This window comes from Aulonocara stuartgranti (genome assembly GCF_965226115.1).
Source record: "Aulonocara stuartgranti genome assembly, chromosome: 4".
In the NCBI taxonomy this organism is placed as follows: Eukaryota; Metazoa; Chordata; class Actinopteri; order Cichliformes; family Cichlidae; genus Aulonocara; species Aulonocara stuartgranti.
This window is the reverse complement of record NC_138942.1, coordinates 33,955,547-33,978,460: the sequence shown is the minus strand read 5'-3', so window position 1 is coordinate 33,978,460 and position 22,914 is coordinate 33,955,547. Positions and strand designations below refer to the sequence as shown.

General features: G+C 39.7%; 3 protein-coding genes across 5 annotated transcripts in view; 1 reads left to right on the top strand and 2 right to left on the bottom strand.

Moving 5' to 3' along the window:
- The window catches only part of cpt1a2b (carnitine palmitoyltransferase 1A2b), a 56,143-nt gene extending 52,077 nt beyond the window's left edge, over window positions 1-4,066 (bottom strand). The window contains exon 1 of the mRNA XM_082530025.1: window positions 3,953-4,066. The gene's annotated coding sequence lies outside the window, so the exon portion shown is untranslated. The remainder of the gene's footprint in view (window positions 1-3,952) is intronic.
- A 1,009-nt stretch (window positions 4,067-5,075) lies between these two features.
- LOC309705130 (uncharacterized protein) lies at window positions 5,076-11,312 on the top strand. Of its 3 annotated transcripts, none has more exons than XM_082530742.1 (13): window positions 5,076-5,535; window positions 6,294-6,454; window positions 7,143-7,563; window positions 7,712-7,744; window positions 7,841-7,930; window positions 8,342-8,610; window positions 8,723-8,825; window positions 9,088-9,190; window positions 9,270-9,322; window positions 9,430-9,508; window positions 9,729-10,225; window positions 10,425-10,618; window positions 10,727-11,312. In XM_082530742.1, exons 3-13 carry the CDS (start codon window positions 7,351-7,353, stop codon window positions 10,869-10,871), a joined length of 1,779 nt encoding a protein of 592 aa, XP_082386868.1. In that variant the 5' UTR covers window positions 5,076-5,535; window positions 6,294-6,454; window positions 7,143-7,350; the 3' UTR covers window positions 10,872-11,312. The 3 variants fall into 3 exon arrangements, with proteins under 3 accessions (XP_082386868.1, XP_082386870.1, XP_082386869.1); XM_082530744.1 differs by lacking the exon at window positions 5,076-5,535 and having other exon boundaries at window positions 6,209-6,454; window positions 7,143-7,168; window positions 7,478-7,563; XM_082530743.1 differs by lacking the exon at window positions 5,076-5,535 and having other exon boundaries at window positions 6,210-6,454; window positions 8,342-8,413; window positions 8,522-8,610.
- Window positions 11,313-13,163: 1,851 nt separating this feature from the next.
- LOC309705605 (uncharacterized protein) lies at window positions 13,164-17,410 on the bottom strand (the record flags this gene model as incomplete). The annotated part of the gene is made up of 7 exons (XM_082531517.1): window positions 17,193-17,410; window positions 15,529-16,438; window positions 15,164-15,260; window positions 14,680-14,790; window positions 14,065-14,231; window positions 13,442-13,758; window positions 13,164-13,174 (listed from the first exon to the last, which is right to left on the bottom strand). The coding sequence occupies exons 2-7, from the start codon at window positions 15,765-15,767 to the stop codon at window positions 13,164-13,166; spliced, it is 942 nt and encodes a 313-aa protein (XP_082387643.1). The 5' UTR covers window positions 15,768-16,438; window positions 17,193-17,410.
- Between the last annotated feature and the right edge of the window lie 5,504 nt (window positions 17,411-22,914).

The window sequence follows — 22,914 nt, the reverse complement described above, 5'->3', positions numbered from 1 at the left end:
AAACAAAAAAATGTAATCCGATCCATTAAATATCAAAAAAGCACCTCACAAAACTTGCGACACAGCATAACTCGGCTCATAACCGTAGCACGTCGGACCAGTGAAAAGGGAAAAGGGGGCACAAAGACATACTTTTCTTTCTTATTCTCATTTAAAATGTCGAGCTTTTAATAAATAATTATCTGAATCTTACACCCAAAGTTTTAATCTGATGTAAAATGTATAGAAGTCCATTACTGTATATAGTAACTATTAGGTCTAATATACACTAGTAAGCTATAGTACTTTTTCCTTTGGGAGGGAACCATCTGTGCAGTCTGCAGTTCTGTTGAAGAAAGATGTTGAATCTATTTAATATTTCTTGAAAAATAATTTATTTCTGTGCTTTTTTTACACACTGCATCAAATTACAGTTGATTACGTCAATTAAGCATCATGAGGTGGAGGGTGGGTGGTTCCCTATTTTATTTTTATTTTTTTTGCTGGGAGTTTTAAAGCCCTATTAGTTAGGTTGCTTACTCTTTAAAATACCAGAATAGGGAGGATGGAGCAGGTTTAAGTTTATTAGGTTGATCAGTTTTGCTGAACTATGAAATATTTTGGCTGCAGTGCATTTTTTTTTTTTTTAAACATACAGGTATAAAAGAATAGCTTTAGTGGGGGTTTTTTAAACTTGAGTATGAACTTATACAAAAAGCAGCAAGATATTTAAAAAAAACTGTTTTATTGATTAAAAAACACTATATTGGATTCATATCGGTATCGGCAGATATCCGAATTTATGATATCGGTATCGGACATAAAAAAGTGGTATCGTGCCATCTATACTCTAAACGAGGTAGTGTGTCATCAGCAGTGTTGGGTAAGTTACTTTAAAATAGTAACTTAGTTACATTACTAGTTACTTCTCTCAAAAGTAACTCAGTTACTTCAAGTTACTCGTTACTTTCAAAGTAACTAGTTACTAGGGAAAGTAACTTTGGTTTTACTCAGAATTCTCTTGTTAATGTGTTGCTTCCATAACTTTGCCAGTCTTCTAGCTTGCTTACTTGCCACAAGTGCACTGTGCCACCTACCAATAGAAAGGATATGATAACGTGCATATTTCCACGAGAGAAATCCCACGCCTGGACCGTCATTGACTGCTGCCATGATTCTAGCCTACGTCACAGAGTCATGTGCGCCTTTTACATCCAACACAAAAACTGCAGTCGTGGTGCTTTCGATTGTACTCAGAACTCAGAAATTCTGCCTTCTGAATAGGAAGATGTAGGTAACACCAGACTGCAGATGAGCTGCATACAGGGCTGGACTGGGACAGAAAATTGGCCCGGGCATTTTGACTAGAAACTGGCCCACCATTATAGGAAAAATCATAAAGCCTTTGAATGAAAACAAACACTGTTGTGACAGTGATGTTCACTGTTTTGATGGTATATATATATGCATCAATCTATCAATCGTTTGTTGTAAGATTCAGATAATTATTTTTTAAAAGCTAGACATTTTAAATGAGAATAAGAAAGTAAAGTATTTCTTTGTGCCCCCCATTCCCTGTTAATGCCCTACATGCCCCCTTGGCCACACTTTGCTAGATCCGCACCTGCACAGTTACCAGCTGTCAGCTACCTAAAAAAGGATCCTGGGGTTATTTGTCTCTCAGAAACAGTTCACTTCCCTTCAACTCATTCATGTCACCTAAAAGGTAAACCTGTTTCTCCATCACCTGCTCAGCTCTGATGATCCAGTAAGGACATCTCCTGGTTTCATCTTCATGTTTCCCTCTCACCAGATAACCAAACCATATCATGACCAGCAGCTTTTTTTTTTTTTACAGCTGTGGCTCCAGCAAACATCAGCTGATACTAGAAATTAATATTAAATAAATTCTAACAACAGCTGATCAAGCTTAAACGTGCTGCTGTTGTTTAGCGCGACATCCGCTGGTTTCCTCTTTCGGCGCAAAGTGGGCGATAAACAAACAAGAGAGAAAAGCCGATCAGCTGATCATTGATCAGTTTTCATGATTGAAGTAGAAACGGGAGAGGGAGGGGGGAGAATGAGAGAAGAAGAGGCAGCTGTGCAGCGTAAAGACAGAATAACTCCAGCTTTGTGCCTTTTTCATTGTAGCTGAATTACGGGACAAACTGTTCCTTTTCACCTCAATAAGAAATAAGTAATATTTTCTCTGAATACCAGACGGGACGGCTGGCAACTCTAATAACTTATGAACAAATTAAGGTTCAACATCATTAACTTCATAGCACCACCCAGCTGTGTAGAAACTCCGTCATGCTAGCTAGCACGCAGTACGGAAAAAGTCAGAATAACGAAAATAAACTCAACCTAAGCTTGGTTTATATCTGACCCAGAGAGACTGCAGGTCAGAACTTCTTACCTGAAGTTCAGTTCACACTTGGACCGGCGGCCGCCTCGGGTCTCTTTTCCTTCTGCGTCCCTTTTCCTTCATCCACCTGCTGCCTCCACCACTTGCTAATGTTACTGAATCTGTGGAAACTCCGCGATGCCACCACACGAAGTAACGAGTAACGACCCTATCTAAATCCCAGTAACGAGTAACGCGTTCCTGATTTTGGCATAATAACTAGTTACCGTGCTCGTTACCACAATAATAACGTAGTTACTGTAACGCGTTACTTAATAACGCGTTAGTCCCAACACTGGTCATCAGTGAAAGCCACGACAGATGTTTTCCACCACTTATGTTTAAACTAAACAACTACACTTCTCCCCCCACCTATGTAACCAGAAACAGGTGAAACGGACACTTGACCTTTCACTGGCTTTGCACACTTCGACTAGCTACAAGCCATTGCACCTTTTCTAAATGACCTCTGTAAATTCCTATAGGATTCCAGTCCTGTGTGAATGAGACGTCGACAGATGTTTTTTTCTTTCTATCGGGTTTGTTTTTCTTTACTCGAAGAGTTTAAATTATTGGTGGAGACAATTCAATAATCGCTGGATATTAGTGGGGACATGTCCCTTCCGTCCATGCCAAATCTACGCCCTTGTGTTCTAGTAGCGTTAGTAAAACTACGAAATGGACTGTCTTGCTGAAGCATCTGAACAACGTAGACAAGCTGGTTTTTCCTGCCGTTGGCGCGCGTGCACACGAGGAGGCGCGCGAGCACACGAAAGCATTAACATACACTACCTTAATGTAACGTATAGCCAGTAGGAAAGCTGTTTCTAGCTTTTTAACACGGAAGTTAAACTAGCACACACCAAACACGGGTGCTTTAAACAGTGGTTTTAAACTCTTACCAGTCTACTTAACTACTATCTTAATTATCTTGCCCACCGATCTTTCAGACTGAGAGTTAGATGCCATAATTAGCTTCGTCAAACTTTGTTTTGGAATGTCTTGCATATTCTTGTTTGTATGTTTCTATATTTACACCCGCCCATGGCACAAGGTCAAGTCCAATGAGTCAGTTCTGTTTGGTGTAAGGGCTTGTCCCAACTCACCAAATCAATACAAGGGAATAATGATAGCAGATTTGAGTATCGGGGAACTTTCCCACCACCAACCCGTCCTGGATACGGCTAAGCTCCTTCCATTCTTGGTAAAGAAAATGCCAACAGTGCAGCCATCCTGCTCACTCGCCATCACTTTGTTTTGTAGTCGCTTCTAAGTGTGGAGCGTGAGCTACCAAACAAAAACAGCTGCCACTAAAACCCCACACCGAGATCACTTGTGTGAACTACACCGTGTTAGTTAGCATATATATATACTGCAAGTGCACATTACTCCCATTTCACTTCAACTTCACAGTGGTCCATTCATGCTCGACACCAGCTTCCACCCCGCGAGATTCACAAAAGCCAAGAGCGCGGAAAATGTCCAGAATAGTTTAAACTGAGAAGTTAGATTTTTCTTTTAAGGTCGCAGTTCAAACAGTGGTCTTCAAAGTTAATCTAAACGTACCTCTGCAGTTTCTCCGTGTGAAGTTTAATACGCAGACGCTGGTACGAACCGCACCTCTTCCAGCAACAGAGTGCACGCCACAGATTGAAAACCCCCAACCGCTCCGCCGTCTGACAGAGATCGTCTCTATGTACAAAGATGCTGCACTCTCACACGCTCATGGGCCTTAATGTGTACGCATAATGGGCATATGGCAAATAACATGAAATTGACACAAAGTTATAAAAATACATAGAAATGAAGTGTGTGTGTGTGTGTGTGTGTGTGGGGGGGGTATTTATGTCACTTTGACATAAATACATCAAAGGCAAATGTATTTATGTCAGAGTGAGACGTCTTTGCTGTAAATTTCTCCTCAAAAAACTACTGTCAGTGTAGGAAAACCCGCCCACTTGTGATTATAATACGCTCCTTTTTCTCATTAATTATAGCTTCTGAATTACATGAACGGGACCCTGGTAAGCAACATCTAGAAAACAAAAAGAAAAGAGTGCGAGACAGTCTTAGTTTGCCTTTATTTTATTTTTATTTTATTTTATTTTATCCCTCTACTGCATGACTTTTTAATTTTGGGGGAAAAAATATTTCTCCCTATTTTGGGGGAGCTTTAGGGTCCCTAATAATATATCAATCATAAATTTGACACCCAGCCCCCCCAAACAGATATTGGTTTGTTGCTTCAAGGCAACACTGTGCGACAAGGGTACTAAAATGCCAAGTTATTCTATAATAAGTTGTATTAGTACAACAAGGATAAACAAATAAATACACAACAAATAAACAATGTAAACATTTCACAGAACAATAAAACACCAAAATGTCCAACATTTGACCCTAACCCCATGCACGCGCACGCACACACACACAAACAGACACCCACACACACACGTTGTGTTTCCATCACTTTTGGGAAATTACATTAACTGACCGTAATTGTCGGGCTATAAGCCGCTACTTTTTGCACAAGCTTTGAACCCTGCGGCTTTTAGTCAGGTGCGGCTTTTCTATGGATTGTCCGTGAGCGGATTTGTTTTGTTTGTTCCGCTGTTGTACGGCACTACGTTGCCTGGCGGAAGGATCGGGGTTCAAGAGTGGTGTGTTGGTCACATGTCCATCCGCCAGGAAACATAGTGCCATACAAGTAGCGCGAAAAACAAACTTCAAAGCAGCGCTACGCGTTCAGCGGGAGACGTGGATGACGAGCGGCGATAAACTTGCGAAAAGCAAGTTATGCTCAACTCCACCGGTGGAATCTGACAGCGTGGAAAAGTGTGAAAACATCCACGATCACCAACGGATTTCGAAGGGCTGGACTGCTGCATGATGGAGAGGAGGACACCGCCACGGCCCTTCAGAGGGTGTTTGACTCTGACTCTGACAACGAGGATTTCTTTGGTTGGTTTTGAAAGTGACAACGAAGGAGAGAAGCGGAGAGTGGATGACGAATCCACCCTGAGCCTGTTCGTTTCCGACACTGGAGGAGAGGACTTTGGTGGTTTTAGTGCAGGAAGAAGAGAAAGATGGTGGTGAAGGACTGACTTTTCTTCTTGTTGAAGCCGTGTCACTGCACCTGAGCCTAAAAGGTAGGCCGAATCTATTTTTCTGGTGTGCTGTAGGTTACTGTTATGTACTACATTTGTTACTCATTTATGAAGCACAGTACATGTTTCGTACTTGTAATTACCGCTACTTGTACATATACCTAAAAAGTTATGCAAATATGTACCCATAACTTGTTTTTCAAAATATTAATAAAAGTGATTTCTCCAAACAGCCATCTCTTTCTTGACAATTCGCTTTGTGCATATTCTCTTACATATGATGAGTCAACATTGAAACACCTGCGGCTTTTAGTCAGGTGCGGCTAATGTATGTACAAAACAGGATTTTCCCCTGATTTTAGCTTGTTCGGCTAATATTCAGGTGCGCTCTGTAGTCCGGGAAATACAGTACATTCATTTCCTGGAGACTTATCCTGACTCTACCCATCACAAGTCCCTGCCTGAACCTTACCCTAACCCTGACTCAAGCCTTCACCGTAAAATTGAATGATTTACCTTGCAATTTGTCCCCATAAAGTAGGCGAGACCTCACAATGTGAGTGTGTAAACAAATTTGTGTCCCTACACCAATAAGTAATACACACACACACACACACACACACACAAACACACACACACACACACACACAAACACACACACACACAGCACACACACACAGCAAAATTGGTATGGCCCGGATCAGGCCCACACAATGTGCTTACACATGGCCCACATACGGACGATCTGATTTCCTCGTGTCAGCATTGTTCCCACATCATCATAATTAATGTTGTTCCAGGTTCAACATTGCAAGTGACCAATCACCTTCTTGTGACGTCATTCCTTTGCGACTTCGAAATACCCGCCTTCGATTATTTCGAAATACAAGTGAAGAAGCGAAAAACCGCCGCCTGTCCGCCGAATTTGAAGTCAATTTAGGATACTTTCCTTTAATAAACGGTAAGCATTATACATATGTTCCTCACTTGGCTTGCTGTTTGTTTGCTAGCGATAGGCTACTTGACAACAGCATTAGCTAACCAGTGTTCTCTAGACCAGCGTTCCCCAACTTTTTGGGTGTTTCGTGGCCCGGGGGTTGGGTCAGGCAAAATTGCAGTAGCTTCCCTGATCATTTTACAAACATAAGTGAAGAGAATCTGGACTAAAAGGCCTAGACTTATGGTTGTGTGCTGAATCTATGACTCAAACTATCACCTGGAAACATAATTAACTGGTCCATAGCTGTGAAACTGGACATGAGTTCTTGATTCTATGGAGATTAACAGTAATCCAGAAATTTACAAATTTGTCCTGGTACATCGCGTAAATGTTGTCCCTGGGACATCGCGTAAATGTTGTCCCTGGGACATCGCGTAAATGTTGTCCCTGGGACATCGTGTAAATGTTGTCCCTGGGACATCGTGTAATTGTTGTCCCTGGGACATCGTGTAAATGTTGACCCAGGGACATCGTGTAGATGTTGTCCCTGGGACATCGTGTAAATGTTGTCCCTGGGACATCGTGTAGATGTTGTCCCTGGGACATCGTGTGATAGCTTGTAAATAATGGAATGAAAATTATTGATTGTTATTAACTTGTGAAAAAGAAGTGTAACAAATCCACATGTTATGTTCTTACACCCTTACAGAAACTGTGACTCCTTCACAATGTCAGGTAAATGTCAACTCATGTTGAATAATCAACCAATCAAGCCTTTTATTATCACATGCAATGTTACACGTACAACTGCAATGAAAATTTCACCCCCTTCTGACCATACATATATTGCTTAAACATCACATTGGGAAGACAGGTCGGAAACAGTTAGGAAGGTCAGAAAACAATTTAATTAATAGATGAGGGGAGAGGAGGAGAAAAAAGAACTACAACCAGACAAAGCTCCTAGAAGACTGAAATGGATGATGGTTGCAGCATGCAAAAAGAAAATGATATCTGTTGACTACAGCATATGCTTTCTCACAGATTACCTTGTGGGAGTAGCTGGACCAAACTCTATTGGTATTTCAAGTTTGAAATCCCTGTTTGACCAGACTAACATTTCAGATGAGGTACCTCTTGACATAAAAATCCTTTTATGTTGTCATAAAACTAATGTTAAATTCTGCTTTAAATACACTTTATTGTACAATTTACTTAATGAATCGTATTCCTTAGTTCTGTTTTTATTTATATGTATTTATTTATTTGTTTTATAAGGTAATAGATGGCCTAATCTATTTGCAGTGTGAGGTATGTTGAAAAGCTTGTTTGATCATAATGACATAGCATGTTTACGTTTTTTGTAATGTATTTGAAAACATAGGTGTATTTATGTTATTTTTATAGAATTTCCCTCACATTTATCCAATACCAAGCCAAATCACTGGAAAAATTTTGGATGGGTCCACAAGAGCACAAAGTGCATACTTTTTGAAGGTATGACTTGGACTGTGGTAACTATGTTCTTATCACAAAGGGTTTATAAGTTGCCACTATAAACAAACAGCATTTTCCAAAATTGAAGCCTTGTCAGAAGAACCTGAAAAATACCTTTCTGAAACCTTTTCTGTGTAAAGACTTGTTCAAAAGCAATGCACACAGATTAAAACATTTCTGTCTTGGCCAACTGATAAAGAACACCAAAAATTGAGTGGTGCGTGTTGAGTCTGTGGTCTTGATTTGTTTTGTACACACTATAGAAATTAATTAATGTAAACAAAAAATGACACTTTCTATATGTTTGTGTATCTGCAGAATTAATTACAAGTCTCACCTGACAAGCTTTTGCAGTTTTGCAGTGTCATTCTTGACAGAAAAACATACTTGTCACATTATTTTTATTTCCAGAAAAACATCTTTCAGATGTATGAGAAATTGATTGGAGCCTGTCTGGAAAACGGCAGCCACTGGACCTTGTTTGTAAGTTGCACAGATTTTGCACTCTCTCTAGTGCATGATACTTTTCAGTGTCCCTCATTAGGAAAGCTCAAGGCCCAAGCCTACCATATCCATCTTTTTACAAAACAGTTTTGTGACATACCCAAGAGGACCATAGTCTATATGAATTCATTTGGCGAGTCGGAGGTCAGAAAAAGTGCGGTGTTGAAAAACTGGAGGTAATTAATTAACATATTTAACATAACATATTTAATTTAATTGAAATCATTACCGAACGTGGTTATTGATTTCTCTATATGCTTTTTATTTGTAATAACTGCGATCTCTCAGCTCATTTGCTTCAGCAAGAGGCTGCGCTGGAGAGTGGACCTTGTCACATGTGAGCCACCCACATCAACACAATGGGAACTCATGTGGAGTGCATGTCATAATGGTACTGAAAACTATAGCTTTAACCTATATAAGTAATGTTTACATTTTTGCCTATTCAGTTTTTAAAGCCTTAGAGGCAGGATGGTAAAATCTCAAATTTTTTTGTAGATTGAACCATTTCAGCAGTAATGCTTCGCTTTGGTTGCTCTGTTTTTGTTTTTTTTTCTCGGGGGGGGGGGGGGGGTTAAAAACAAACAAACATTTCTTTGTTAATCTAATTCTTTTTGTTCTTTCTTTTTTTTTTCTTCTTCGTCAATTATTAGTTTGCCCAATCTCTCATTGACGGTAAAACACATGTGGAGGAGTACAACACTGAAATCACAAAGCTCAGGTCCCGACTTTGCCACTACTTATTTTCCTCAATAGGTAAAGATAAAATTAGCTGCCTTCTTTTTCTCTAACATTGGAAAATGTAACTTGTACTTAAACAAATTATATTTTGCAGATCGAACTAGGAAGTGCAGTCAGTGCTGGTGTGTGATTGCAGCCAAAGACCGGGTACACTATGACATGTCCTTAGCCATATAGATTGTTTATTTAATGGACTTTGTTCATTTGCTTTTTGTTTGTTTATTTCTTCTTCTTCTTTTTTTTTTAATTCACAGGTGCAGTGCCAGAAATGTGGTGCATACAAGCACATGCGTTGTTCAAAGTCTGTTTGTGGCATCTGTATCTTCTGTGAGAGTAAGTCACAATATAACTAAACAATGTCCAAAAATGTTTAAAGTGAAAAAAATTTCGTAATTTTGCCTTTGCACACCAGGACTGTGTAATTAAAGTGGACGTTTCAAGATCCAGTTTTTACACAAAACTATTTTAGACATAACTGTGTCGTATTGTGGGGATTTCTCTTCACAATTAAATTGATATAGTGCTGTTTATATCATTCTTCTTTATGTAACAGCACAGTGCAGCACAGCAGAGGGAAAGGAGTTGTGCAGCATAGTGGGTGGCTATACAGGAGGAGCAATAGAAATAGCCAGTGAAGAATGTCATCAGGGAAAGCATCAGGCAGCGAATGACAAAGGAAAAGTTCCTAAGGGAGAGAACATCTGCAGCAAATCGACAAGTAACAGTGAGATAGGAGGACTGACAGTCAGAGATGAAGGTACACAGACTGAAAGAGATGAAGGTACACAGACTGAAGACAAAGAAAAAGAAACAGAAGTATACGGCACAAGTCTGAGTACAGATAATGCTGCTGCTGATGATGTTGACAGGATCGATGCAGATGCAGAATTTCAAACTGATTCAGAAGGAACTAGTACAGTTTACAGAGTGCATGGTCGCTTATCTGTACCAAGCTCAAAAAAGAAAACCTACACAATAACAGAAGACGAGATCAAGCGCAGAATCAACGCAGAGAACACGTCAGTTCATGTTTTCAGAGGTTTGATTGGGGTAGGTATACATTTCGTGATTTTGATGTCACCTGAAATAAATCCGGGTTACTCGTATCAATGAAGTGACAATGTGGCTGGAAATTGTGCATTTGCTGCAACATATACACAATTACACCATGTAAACAAAAGCATTTAACTTTGTGCGCGTGTGTGTGTCTCTCTCTGCTCTTTTGGTGTTTGCACTTTTTCTTTTTTAGGGCCGTAAAGCCAAACTGCCCGCAATGATTCTTGACAGGCCTAAGAAGGCCAAAACTAAAGTAACAGTGTTTAGTGTTCTGAGTGAAGAGGAGGCTGGGGAGCTAGCCCTCGGGTTTGCCGGAAGATTGGCCTGCGATGTCACAACAGACATGGTCTGTAAAGGCATCGACCATTCAAGTGCTGATATGACAAAGTAAGTTAGTAAAACAATATGAAAGTTGTATCTTTTTTGGTATTATTTGTCATTTCCCCGTATTTGGGTTATTGGTGTAACATTGTTAATCTTACTTTCTAATAACAGACAGACTCTTCTCAAAATCCAACACAATCTTAAACATGAGCTGACTGATTCCTCAACCTTCAGTTTGCTGACACACACCTTTGGCCCCGCTGCACTGGATTCTGTCATTTCATTCCTGTGTGAAAAACTTGATCTTGTCTCTTAAATAATGAAACCTTTTGTGACTTTTGTTTGTTCTGTAAATCAGAATCTTGAAAATTGTTCATTGTTGTTCTAAGTTTGTGTTAACTATTTGGCAAAAATGATTGGTTCCTAATCCAAACAGCATAATGACTGTTCTAACACATATCTTAAAAATGCTACAAAGAAAGAAAATTATCACATATGTTTCAATATGAATGTAATTGTGTCACACTCGGTTTGTAGTAGCTTTCCTGTTTTATTTTGAGTTTTGGTATGTTTACACTGTTATTTTTATTTCCCGTGTGTTCGTCTTCCCTTATTAGTTTTACTGTATTTAATTAGTCTGATTTAATAACTTATAATTATTTACTTTCCAGTGTGTATATATGCTCCTCGTTTGGATTATTGTTTGTTTGAGTTCTGCCTGTCTTTTCTATTAAAGATTTGGACTTTTGGACTATTAGTGGACCTCGTAGGTTTTTATTCTGTTCAATTGGTAATTGACTGGGTTTAATTTAGTGGCCTGGAAAACAGGCCGGAGGGGTCTGGTCATTTTAACCCCCTAAGACCCGAAATCTTCCATGGCATGCATTTTTAATTTCTCTTTGATATTTGGGCCGATTGGAACCCGATGAATGTAAAAAGAAAGAATTACCAGGTTTTGTTTTTTTTTTTTACCTAATTTTTGTTTCTGAGAAAAATGAGAGCCACATATGAGGACATTCATTTGAAATTTCGATAGAACAGTTGCAGTATAATGTCCTCATAACTGTATATCAGGCACTTGTTGATCAAGATTTAGTATTTTGGTCTAAATAACCCAAAATGTGATGCCCACATGTGTGGACGCCAGGCTGGAGTAAAGTGTTAGAGCTATTTATACCTATGTAAACTTTTATACACTGGTTTTTACCTGTCTTGTTTCAGAAAGGTTTAAAAGGGTAATGTCCACAGTTTATTTGTTTATTTATTTGTTTGAATTCAACATATTTTATTAAAGTAATTGAGCTTGAACACAGAAAAAACTGAATCAAATAATCATAAAATCAAATCACTTGCACTATACTGAAGTCTAATCTACTCTGAGCTAATGCCGGTTTCCAACACTAATGATCGGGTGAAGGAGAGAGATGAGGGTGTGCACGGCCACTGGTGCTCTTATCCCTGTTCTTTGTGATACAATCCAACAGGAAAGCAGTCAAACCCTTGGACATTAGCCAAGTTAACGTTCACAAATATATACACACAGAGGAACTCTGAGCCCCAATGTCAGCATTAGCACAAGCATGCCACTTCATACCAAATCTCAGTGTGAGGTCAGGTGTTAGTCTCATTCCATTATTCTGGCTATATTTTCTTACTCATTACTATTAAACTTATACTTAAGACTAACTATTAACAAAATCACACCCCAATAACTCTGTTATTACACTTTGTATTTAATCATAAAACGGCTGGATGTTGAAACCTTTTACTTCTATTTTGTATGAGCCAGGATTCTCAACAGCTGATACTCTATGTCCAAAAAGTGACAGGTATCGTTTTATGGAGCAAAAAACTTAAGAGCGCATATTTTATAAATAATACCAACAATTACAAATGCAGACCTTTAATAGTAATAAGTAATCCTTTATCTATAATGCATAGCAATATAAAAATAGTAACATATGAAAATATTACAATGGGCACAGATGAATTTGTATCAAAAACAGCAACCAAGCCAAAGTAATGAATAACACACATAAATAACAACTGCTTGAGAGAGCAAACAATTTCTTTTCATCTGTTCCTTGGCAGAAAGTTAAGACAGCTTTAGTTTCAATAAACAGAAGTAATGGATGCAGTCCCTTTGAAATGTCACACAAAAGTCTACTTGTGCATATACTTAGCTTTAACTCTTCTCTTTTTTGTTTTGTATTCCAAAAGGTTTTCATTTTCTCCAGAGGATGTCTCTCTTTCAGTGGTTATCGACTGTTCACATTCATTTTCACAGACTGTTTGAATGTCGATGCTGGCCGAACGTTTCTTGCTAGAATACAATGGCCTAATTTTGCGTGCATTATCTGTCGTCTTTATTTCGTACTGGCATATACTTTTGCCTACTTGTTTTGTTTTTAAGACATTTGTATGCAGTTCATCTATCATTGCAGTAATACCCTCTGGAATGAATGCCCACTGTTTAACTGTGTCTAAAACAGCATTTAGTTTTCCAACCGCATCTTCTGTGCATTTTTTGTCTGTGCTTTCAACTACAGGAGTGTCATTCAAAGTTGATAGAGGACTTTTCAGAGAGTTTTTCATTTGTTTAAAATGGCTACAAGCCACCTTCAGGCAAGCACATGTGTTATAGTGAGAGAACGTACAACAAGTGCACTGAAGTGTTTCAGCCGATGCAAAAAAACACAGATTTCCAAACAAACTTGGCATTTTTATCACTTTCAAGTCCTCACAGTGTACAAAGTAATGCCTTTCTTTCACTGCAATTCTTGCCAAGGTCTGTTTCCATGTTTGGATAGATGTCATTGTCAGCCTCTGCTAATTTTGCAAGTAACACTAGATGCTTGCAAAGAAGTCCTCGTAAGCCATATGTACAGTTGCAGTAGGACTCAACAGGGCAGACATCATACACCATGTCTTCTCTAGACTCAGATGGGACTTGATATGCATTAACTCCATGGCTGTTCTGGACTGTAATTTTAAGAGCCCAACCACTTTCCATCAGTCTTGAAGCAGAGTCTGAAACTTGAGACAAGGTGTCAGCAAACCTGTTTTTCATGCGGCCCACATCTTGCAGGGTTTTTATGACTGAGAAGTAGTCGTCGGCCTTCCCTAGGAGCACTTCAATCAGATCATCCAGACGCCTATTCTTGTAGCCAGATAAAAACTGGCATTTCAGGCGGTGGAAAAATCTGAAAAACAGTTATTTGAAATGATTAGTAACTGTAATTGAAGGAATTTAAAGTTTTAATCAAGACTGTATTATTTTTTAAAAAATTGGAATACCTATTGCACACGTCTTTTATAAAGGAATGCTCTGTGCCGGTTTAGCTGATTTAGGCAAATCCACCTACTCACGCTGCTAGAATTTAAAGGATTTGCCTAAAACCTGTTCTGGCAATGACATGACGAACCTACTCAGTTTAGCCTCTTGGATTAAAGCATAATATCTTTTTTTCAGCAATACAATTGAATGAGGTCAAAATAATAAATCATACCTTTCAATCACATTGTTTGTTTCAGAACGAGCGTGACTGAACCGACGGCCGTAGTCACACCACATGTGGCCAATGCCTTCCCAGTGCTTCTGAAAATACTGGCACACCAAAGGGTATTGCTTAAATGTCTGGCAGAACTCTGCTGATGTGGCTTTAAAGTCGTCCTCCTAAGAGAATTGGATGCAACAGAATATATTTCAATCCATTTAACAGACCTATTGAAATCTTTAATATTATGTATTGAAGCCCTTTTCCTTTTATTGAATAACATTAAGAATTTTAAGTTATTAATAATATGTCGTGTTTTTGTATTAAGAAGCAATTATTTCTTCCCTTACAATGGCTAAGAAGGAACACTAAACCTATAAGCATATTTGGTTTCAGCATCTGTCTGTGAAAGAATCCCACTCACAAGTTCTACTGCACAGTGGGTGACACAATGATGTTCTGCACAGCTTAAGTACTTGTTTTGATAAGCAAGATAAGAAGCCAGTTTTAGAAATTGTTTCAAAAATCTATTTTGTATCTCTCTGTAACTTTTTTTAGCAACTGAAAGTTATTATGCTCTTAGTGTAATCAAGAAATCAAAATGTGAAATAGACAAATTACACTTACAGATGTGCAAGCTTTCAGCTTACAAAAGAAAGAAATGATTTCATTTCTCTTTTGGGTGTTAGAAAGCCCATGGACCCCGGACTCTGATTTTGAAAGCCATCGATTAACAGCCTGTGAATGTAAGAGAAAAAAAGTTAATCTGGAGAGAGAGACAGAGGAGCAGCTGTACAAAAAGCATAAAAGAAAGCTGACGTCCAAAAATAACTTTGTCACTCACTGGACAAGAGGACCTGTGCATTACAGAAATCAACCAGGCAAACATATTTTTAAATGTCAAAAAGAGCTTTGGGAAGCAGCCACCAGAAGATGAGTGCACTGTGGTCTTAAATGGATGGACATAGTCACTCAACATTTTATCCCTTTATATTCATTAACCTGAGTAGGTGAATATCACAATGAGGCAAATCATAACAACAGGACCCTGTTGTAAAAATGTGTTTCAGGTGCATCTTAGACAACGTGAAAAGAAAACAATGTGGTTTACCTGCAAGACATGGTACCAGCATAGAAGGATAGCTGACTCTGGAAAAACCTTCTGCAAAGCATTTATTTCCGCAAAGTCTTTGTCAACCATAAATGCTCTACAGAAAAAAAGAAAACACTAAATGAGATTAAACAGTATGAAAATGTTTTTGCTATCTCAAAGCACCACTTCAATGCCAAATTAAACATTTCAACTCACAAGTAGATATATAAAATACTGCATACAGCCTATAGGAATAACTTTAACAACTGGAAAGGAAAGTTTTTTGCAGCCCATGCTGCAGCTATAGCATTAGATTCTGGCATGTTATAACTTTTTTGAAAAGGAATTATTTCAAAATTAATAGCTGTCAATGTATTATTTACCTCGGGGAAGTTGGGAAATGCTCACAAACTATTCCAAGAACAGTTTCCAGGGTTTTCTGACTTTCGTTGCTGACAATAGCATAGGCCACAGGGACTCCATGCCCATGATCATCTCTTACAACAAGTGTGAATAAGGGAAATGAATACTGGTTAACGCAGTGCGTGGTGTCAACAAATACTAACTGTTTTGCATAGTTCTCCATGTTTGATTTCATTACAGGTGTCTGCAAAACAATCATTAGTTCTTGGTCAGATGTGTATGGTTGATAGAAGAGAACATGTTCTTGATGTTTTCCATTAAGTAAGGTATGTACACTTTAACTGTCTCCACAGTTAAAGTGCTTCTTCCTCATCATGCAGGTTCTAACACTGTCAATGTCACGTGGTGTGACAAAATGCTCTCTGTTGTGAAGATCTCTGTGTCCATGTTCTTTGGCCCATTTATGACATTTGGTTAGTACGATGGCTGGCTTAGTTCCAAGGGAAAGCAGTTCCTCAATCTTCCTCCTCAAATCACTGGAAATATTGTTGAAATGTGCGTCTTTTGGGTCCGAAGGATCATGCCCATCATGCTTATCATATGTACGCTGCACGATGACTGTGTGGTCTTTCCAACATTTGAGTACTTTAAATGAAACATAGGCCTTACAGCCCACTGCTCTGTAGCTGTTTCGACTTTTTTCCCCAGCTCTGATGCAGTTGAATTTGTAATAGTCTCTTTTCCTGTCTTTACCTGAGGCAACATTTAAACATTTATAATGTCCATGAAGGGTTAATGAGTTCAATTTTTCTAACACAACACTGAATGGGTCCTCCTGGCATTGTGACACATGCACACAAAGTTGTGTGTCTTTTCCAGTTCTTTTTTTTTCGTCATTCAGAACACTTCTTCTAATTATGTCGTCCATTTCTGGTGGAAAAATAACGAAGGTTTAATTAGTCAATATTCATTAATTCATTTTAACTTGTTTTGGGGTTTTTTGCAATACAATGTAAATATTAAATATAATATTAAAAAAATATATATATATATATATATATATATATATATATATATAAAATAATATAAAACAAACAGGGGCTAAAAGAAGCTAAACTTTCATATGGTATGTCTCTGGCAACTTTAACATGATGTCCCAGGGACAACATCTACACGATGTCCCAGGGCAACTTCTACATGATGTCCCAGGGACAACATTTACGCGATGTCCCAGGGCAACTTCTACATGATGTCCCAGGGACAACATTTACGCGATGTCCCAGGGACAACATTTACGCGATGTCCCAGGGACAACATTTACGCGATGTCCCAGGACAAATTTGTAAATTTCTGGATTACTGTTAATCTCCATAGAATCAAGAACTCATGTCCAGTTTCACAGCTATGGACCAATTAATTATGTTTCCAGGTGATAGTTTGATTCATAGATTCAGCACACAACCATAAGTCTAGGCCTTTTAGTCCAGATTCTCTTCACTTATGTTTGTAAAATGATCAGGGAAGCTACTGCAATTTTGCCTGACCCAACCCCCGGGCCACGAAACACCCAAAAAGTTGGGGAACGCTGGTCTAGAGAACACTGGTTAGCTAATGCTGTTGTCAAGTAGCCTATCGCTAGCAAACAAACAGCAAGCCAAGTGAGGAACATATGTATAATGCTTACCGTTTATTAAAGGAAAGTATCCTAAATTGACTTCAAATTCGGCGGACAGGCGGCGGTTTTTCGCTTCTTCACTTGTATTTCGAAATAATCGAAGGCGGGTATTTCGAAGTCGCAAAGGAATGACGTCACAAGAAGGTGATTGGTCACTTGCAATATTGAACCTGGAACAACATTAATTATGATGATGTGGGAACAATGCTGACACGAGGAAATCAGATCGTCCGCCCACATACCGCAAAGAATGACGGCCCTTTGGTCGCCCAGACCTGGTTTGCCAGAGGTGGCCCACACATGGGCCAGCACAAGGCCAGTTTCAGACACACTGGTGTTCCTGTGCTAGCCCATGTGCGGATTAGCTCTGGCAAACCTGATCTGGGCCACCAAAGGGCCGTCATTCATTGCGGTGGGCCATCTGTAGGTGGTGTGCTGCCACGGACCAGTTGTAGACACACTGCTGGCCTTGTGCTGGCCCAGAAAAGTTTCAGCTCTGGCCCCAGATGTCAGCCTAATGTGTACCTTAATCAAGCCATGTAATAACAACATGTGTCAGAACATGCAAAACAGTGCAAAAGTAACATGCCGAAACTCTGTTCATGCCAGAAGTCAGCCGGCTGCTGTCAGCTGGCTTGATACCAGATCCAGACCAGACCTGCTTGCTATGTGGGCACTAACACACACAGACACAGGAACTTTACCAACTGACCCCTGACCCCTGAGCTCCTAAGTGTCCCGCAAACCTCATTCAGGGATCCACTCCTCTACTTCAATGTCACTCCCTGAAAGCTCACTGTCCTCACTTTCTGAGGACAGAAAGTGCACATTCCCATTTACATCCACGTCCTGTAATTATGAGTAGATTTTAAAGTAAAAAATATTGACTATGATCATATAAATGCACACAAACACATCTCTACACACATATGCAAATGCATTATATTGCCTGAAAAAAATTGGGCTGACTGCGCAGTGTTGCCATGACAGTTTTACTGTATAAATAAAAAAAAAAGTAGAACAAACAATCAAATATGCTTCTTAACATATTCATGCACATACAAGTATTTTTTTAATATACATTTATTTTACTATAAACATGTAAAATAGTGATCTTTATCTTGCCTCCTAATGGAGATGTCCCTCGTGTAGTGCAGCTTGCAGAAAGGGGTCCTCCCCCCCCCCCCCCCCCAAATGAAAGTCACACCACCTTCAACTCATCATTTTATTGGAAAGAGATGTGTCTGGTAGCACTATTTGAAAAAAAAACAAGTGGTTTTTTTTTTTTTGAAGGGCTAGTGTAAGGCATGAAAATGTGGCTTGTTGCCTCAGAGCAACGCTATGCTGTAGATGGTTATGTTTTGTTTTTTCGAAACATTTGGTTGCTTCCATTTACATCCAATTTTTTGTTCCCAAAAACAGAAAATAGATTAAAAAAATATGTGTGTGTGCGTGTGTTATTGATTAAATAACATTTTAAGTAACACGGTCCAAAGCTCGTTAGGTTAATTGGTGACAGAAAAATTCTGTCTTGGCTGACCTGTGGGGCATGGCAAAGTAGCAGAAGAGAAAGCGACAGGGCCAAGAAGCAGGCTGCATTTATTGTATGAGCATCAGTATGGCTAAACATTTAAACAGCTGCAGAGAGACCAGCAGAAGGGAAAGAAAATGCAGTGAGGGTTGGAGAAATACCACTGAGGCAGAGAGGGCTGGTGGACAGGATACTAGTTGGCAGAGCGACTGATGCCTACTTCTCAAAGATACAGGTTGATAAGGCCCGTGGCAATGGTTAACCTATCTTATCCAAAGATAAGATGTAGTCTGAGCAGGTGAAAGAAGAGTAGGTGTGCAGGAAAGTGGGGCTCAGACACCGGAGCAGAAGGTGGGAGAGTTTATTGCTGGAGAATTAGCTGGTCTAACATCATTCAGGAAGGCTCCAGTTGGGTTGGGTTCCTTGTGGAAGCCGTCTATGATCTCCTTTCAAGTCCAGCAAACCTACACGTCCTCCTGTCCTCTGTGCTAAACAGCTGAGTTCAGTATTGAGGCACAAGTGAAACTTGCAGACCCTACAGACCAAGTTTGACCTCAACATGTTCCCCTACCTGTTGCAGTAGCTGCAGGTCTGGCTGATGATATAGACAGGTGGTTGGGTCGTGGTACAATTGTAAGGAGCAGAAGAGTTGGAGTTACCTGAAAATGCTGAGCTCCTTCAGGAGCAAGACAAGTGGATTCTGGTTGTTAGAATCCAAGAACACCTGATTCCTGAAGATTTTTAGTGACATGGCATCCACAACAACAGCTTTACAGTGTCACATGTAGATGAGCGCATCATCTGTGAGGCTGACATCAACTGTGCATGCAAACATTTGTATAATCCACCTGTTGGACTTCTTGGAGTTACAGTAGAGCATCAGTATGCTGCTTTTTTTTTTACTGTTTGACATGGTAACTTACCTATTTCTTCATCTTGGTGTCACTGCAGAGCTGGTGGCCTGCAGACAGTGGGGGTTGAGGATATAGTGCTGGCCAGGATGGAGACAAGATGGCAGCTGGTACCCGTGGCTTTTTGTTCAGGTATCAGGGGGAAAATGTGGGGCTCTAGTGCCCTTGTTTAGAACCACATCGTGAATGAGGCAGTCCTCAAAGGCACTGGCAAACAATTTGAATCCTCATTTGTCTTTGTTGCATTTCTATACCACCTTGACCTCATCCACTGACTGCTTGGAGATCTGTGGCTCACTCCTGAAGGCAGTAATCATTAAGCTGAAAAGTCTTGAAGAATAGATCAGTGTCTGGTGTTCTGAGTATTGTCGTTGTCTTCCTTTATCAGCCTGAAACGTCGCAGACAAAGACTTGGCATGACGTTCCTGAGATGAGGGCTCCTGCTCCCCATTGCCCAGTAGTGATGAATGGAGGACAGCTCAGCAATCCCCATGTGTATCAGGATCATCACAAAGTTCATCATCTCATCTTCAACAGTGGCAGAGGTAGTTTGGATGTCCTTTAAAGCAGCGGTGCCTAACCCCCGGTCCATGAAAATATTGTCCATGGCGCAAAAAATGTTTGGGACCGCTGCTTTAAAGGTTTCAGTAAGTTGGCCTGGTACCTGCTATCATGTTTAAATGGTGAGCACTGGTACTCAGCCAGGGCTGGGTTTTCCTGATCAGGTTTAGTTGGCTGTCCGTTGGCTTCTTCTTCTTCTTCTTCTTCTTGGTGGGCCTCTTGGCTTGTGATGCTGGCTAGTTATCATCCTTGTCACTGCATTGTTATCCACAAGCACCTCAAGTGCATACTCCACACACTTTCTCTTGGCAGAGTGGTCCATGTCACATAGGCCTGGAGTGTTGACATCGTGGGTTGGTGGGATAAAGTTGGGCTCTTCACATTTTCATCTTCTTCCTCCGTACCCTCACATTAAATGGGCAGAATGGGACAACGACATTCTCCATCATTCCGTAAAAGAGTTGATTAGGCTGCTATGTAACTAAAGAGATAATGTAGTTGAGTCAACATCAAGGCCACTTTTAACTATTTGTGAAGGTAAAGAGAATAAGGTCCAAGGTCCAACAGACCAAACCCACACAGATTTCATTATTAGTTTTCATAATTTCTATAAATGTGTTATCTTCTGACGGGAGTCCCTTGGGTTGAAGAACAACCCTTCAACCATATGATATTTGACTTTTAATAATTTGCCACTGTTATACATATGAAGTCCTAACCTTCAGTGTTATTACTGTAGGGCTGTAGTTTGAAATGGTCCAGGCCACTGGTGATTAGTCAGCTATCATGACTTCATTGTGAGAAGCTTGAAGTTTGCAGATTGGCTGGGAGAACTCTACGTGGTTCGACGTCCTCATGGAAAGGCATGGGGAAGCCATTTTTGGATTTCCCGTTTCACCAAGTTACCAAATACAGTAACCTCTACTGGGAGAAAAAGAGCTTACATCATGTTTGATATTTTGTCACCAAAATGATGGACTGAGGAACACCATCAAGTGCAGAGTGTATTAAAGGGCGTCTTGCGATATACGTGATTTGTGCTGTTGAGTTGCATTAACTGAGGAAAGGAAGGAAATGACAGGAACTAATAACTATGATACTGATTTCGATACAATTTCAAGTAAAGATAATTACTCGGCATTTTAATGAGTTGAATGCTTTGAAACAAATCACAGACACACACATACATATATCCATTGTTGTTTATTGGTCAGTATTTTTCACAGGCAATAATAATCATTGTCATAATAGTGCACTTTTCCTCTTTTGTAATTATACTACAGACATTTCTCTTTGTCATTAATTGGGTGAGCTGTTTTCTCGACCCCACCCTCTCCTACGCTCCACCTCCGCCCTCCATTTATTTCTCACATCATGAATTTCTCCAGAGTGAAACATTCTTTTTCTTCTGTGTGGAGTGTGGGTCACAAGATGGGAGTTGGGAGTGGGGCTTGAGTGGCGGAGCAAGGGCGGACATGGAGGAGGGACATGATAGGAGATTATAGTCGTACAACTTTAACTGCAGAAGAAGAATGAGCAATAATGATGAGAGGAAGAATTGTATGGTGACTACAGTGTCAATAAAACATAGTGAACGCTACATAGATATGGATGGCATACAATGGAGACAGGCACACAGCGTATACAAATGTATACAGCATCTTTGTCGAAGTATACTGGGTATAAAATGTATACAAGAGGGGTGGTTATATACGGAGGTGAGATATGTGCATGTGGTGAGGGATAGGATGGGTGGAGCAGGAGTCCAGGAATACAAAGGGGAGGAATGGGAGGAGGAAAATGTAGAAAATCTTAAGTGAATAGGTGGAGGATAAAGGAGGAAATGAGTGAGGGGGGAGATTTCTTTCAATAAGGGAGTTTTGCGCAATCAAGCCAAGCGCCCTGTTGTGTCTTTGAATGGATTAAAATGCAGTGTTTGCTCAGTGGAGCAAAATTTAGAAGGTTCCTTTCCTCTTCTTATTTCAATCCTTTAGCTCTTTTTCTCTTCTAAGTGGATGAAAGATGAACCTTTGTTTTAATAAAAAGATCTAACACTACCTTTTGTGTATTTGAGTGTGCAACTTTAACACTCGCCAAACTCTGACCTGTCAGGTGTGTGGATCTCACTGCTGGGTTTTCCCACAGGTGTACATTATGAGAATGGGAATGGAAAAAAATAAAATTTTTGAAGACAGCACAAGTGATTGTATCCACTAAAAGGGAAAGATGTCAAAACGTCATGAGGGGCTCTGCTGTGAAAACTTTCATTTTGCAGCTTCTTCTTTTAAACTATTTATAGGCAGCTGAAGCAGAATTTGTAAAAGCAACCAGGAATATAGCAAAAAAAAGAAGGAGAAAAAAAAGATGTAATGACAAACACGCCTGAAGGTCAGTGAGGAATGAAGCTGGTTTGCATGAAACTACACAAAATGTTTTACAAGGAGTGCACATGACTGCTCTGTAAACTGTTAGCATTGTAATACTTGGCAGTGTTTGAGCTAAATGTCAATGTTAGCATGCCAAGCAAGTAACGTCCTCTGGGGCTCAAATATGAAGCCAAAGTAGAAGCCCAAAAACTACAGTACCTCAAATGTCCACATCAGTCCCATCGATTTCCATATTAAAATGCAGAATAAACTCATTTACACGGTGGTACAAAAATAAATAAATATTTGTTTTCTTGTTAGCTAATATCCCAGGGGGTGACACTTTATATAACTTGCCCTTA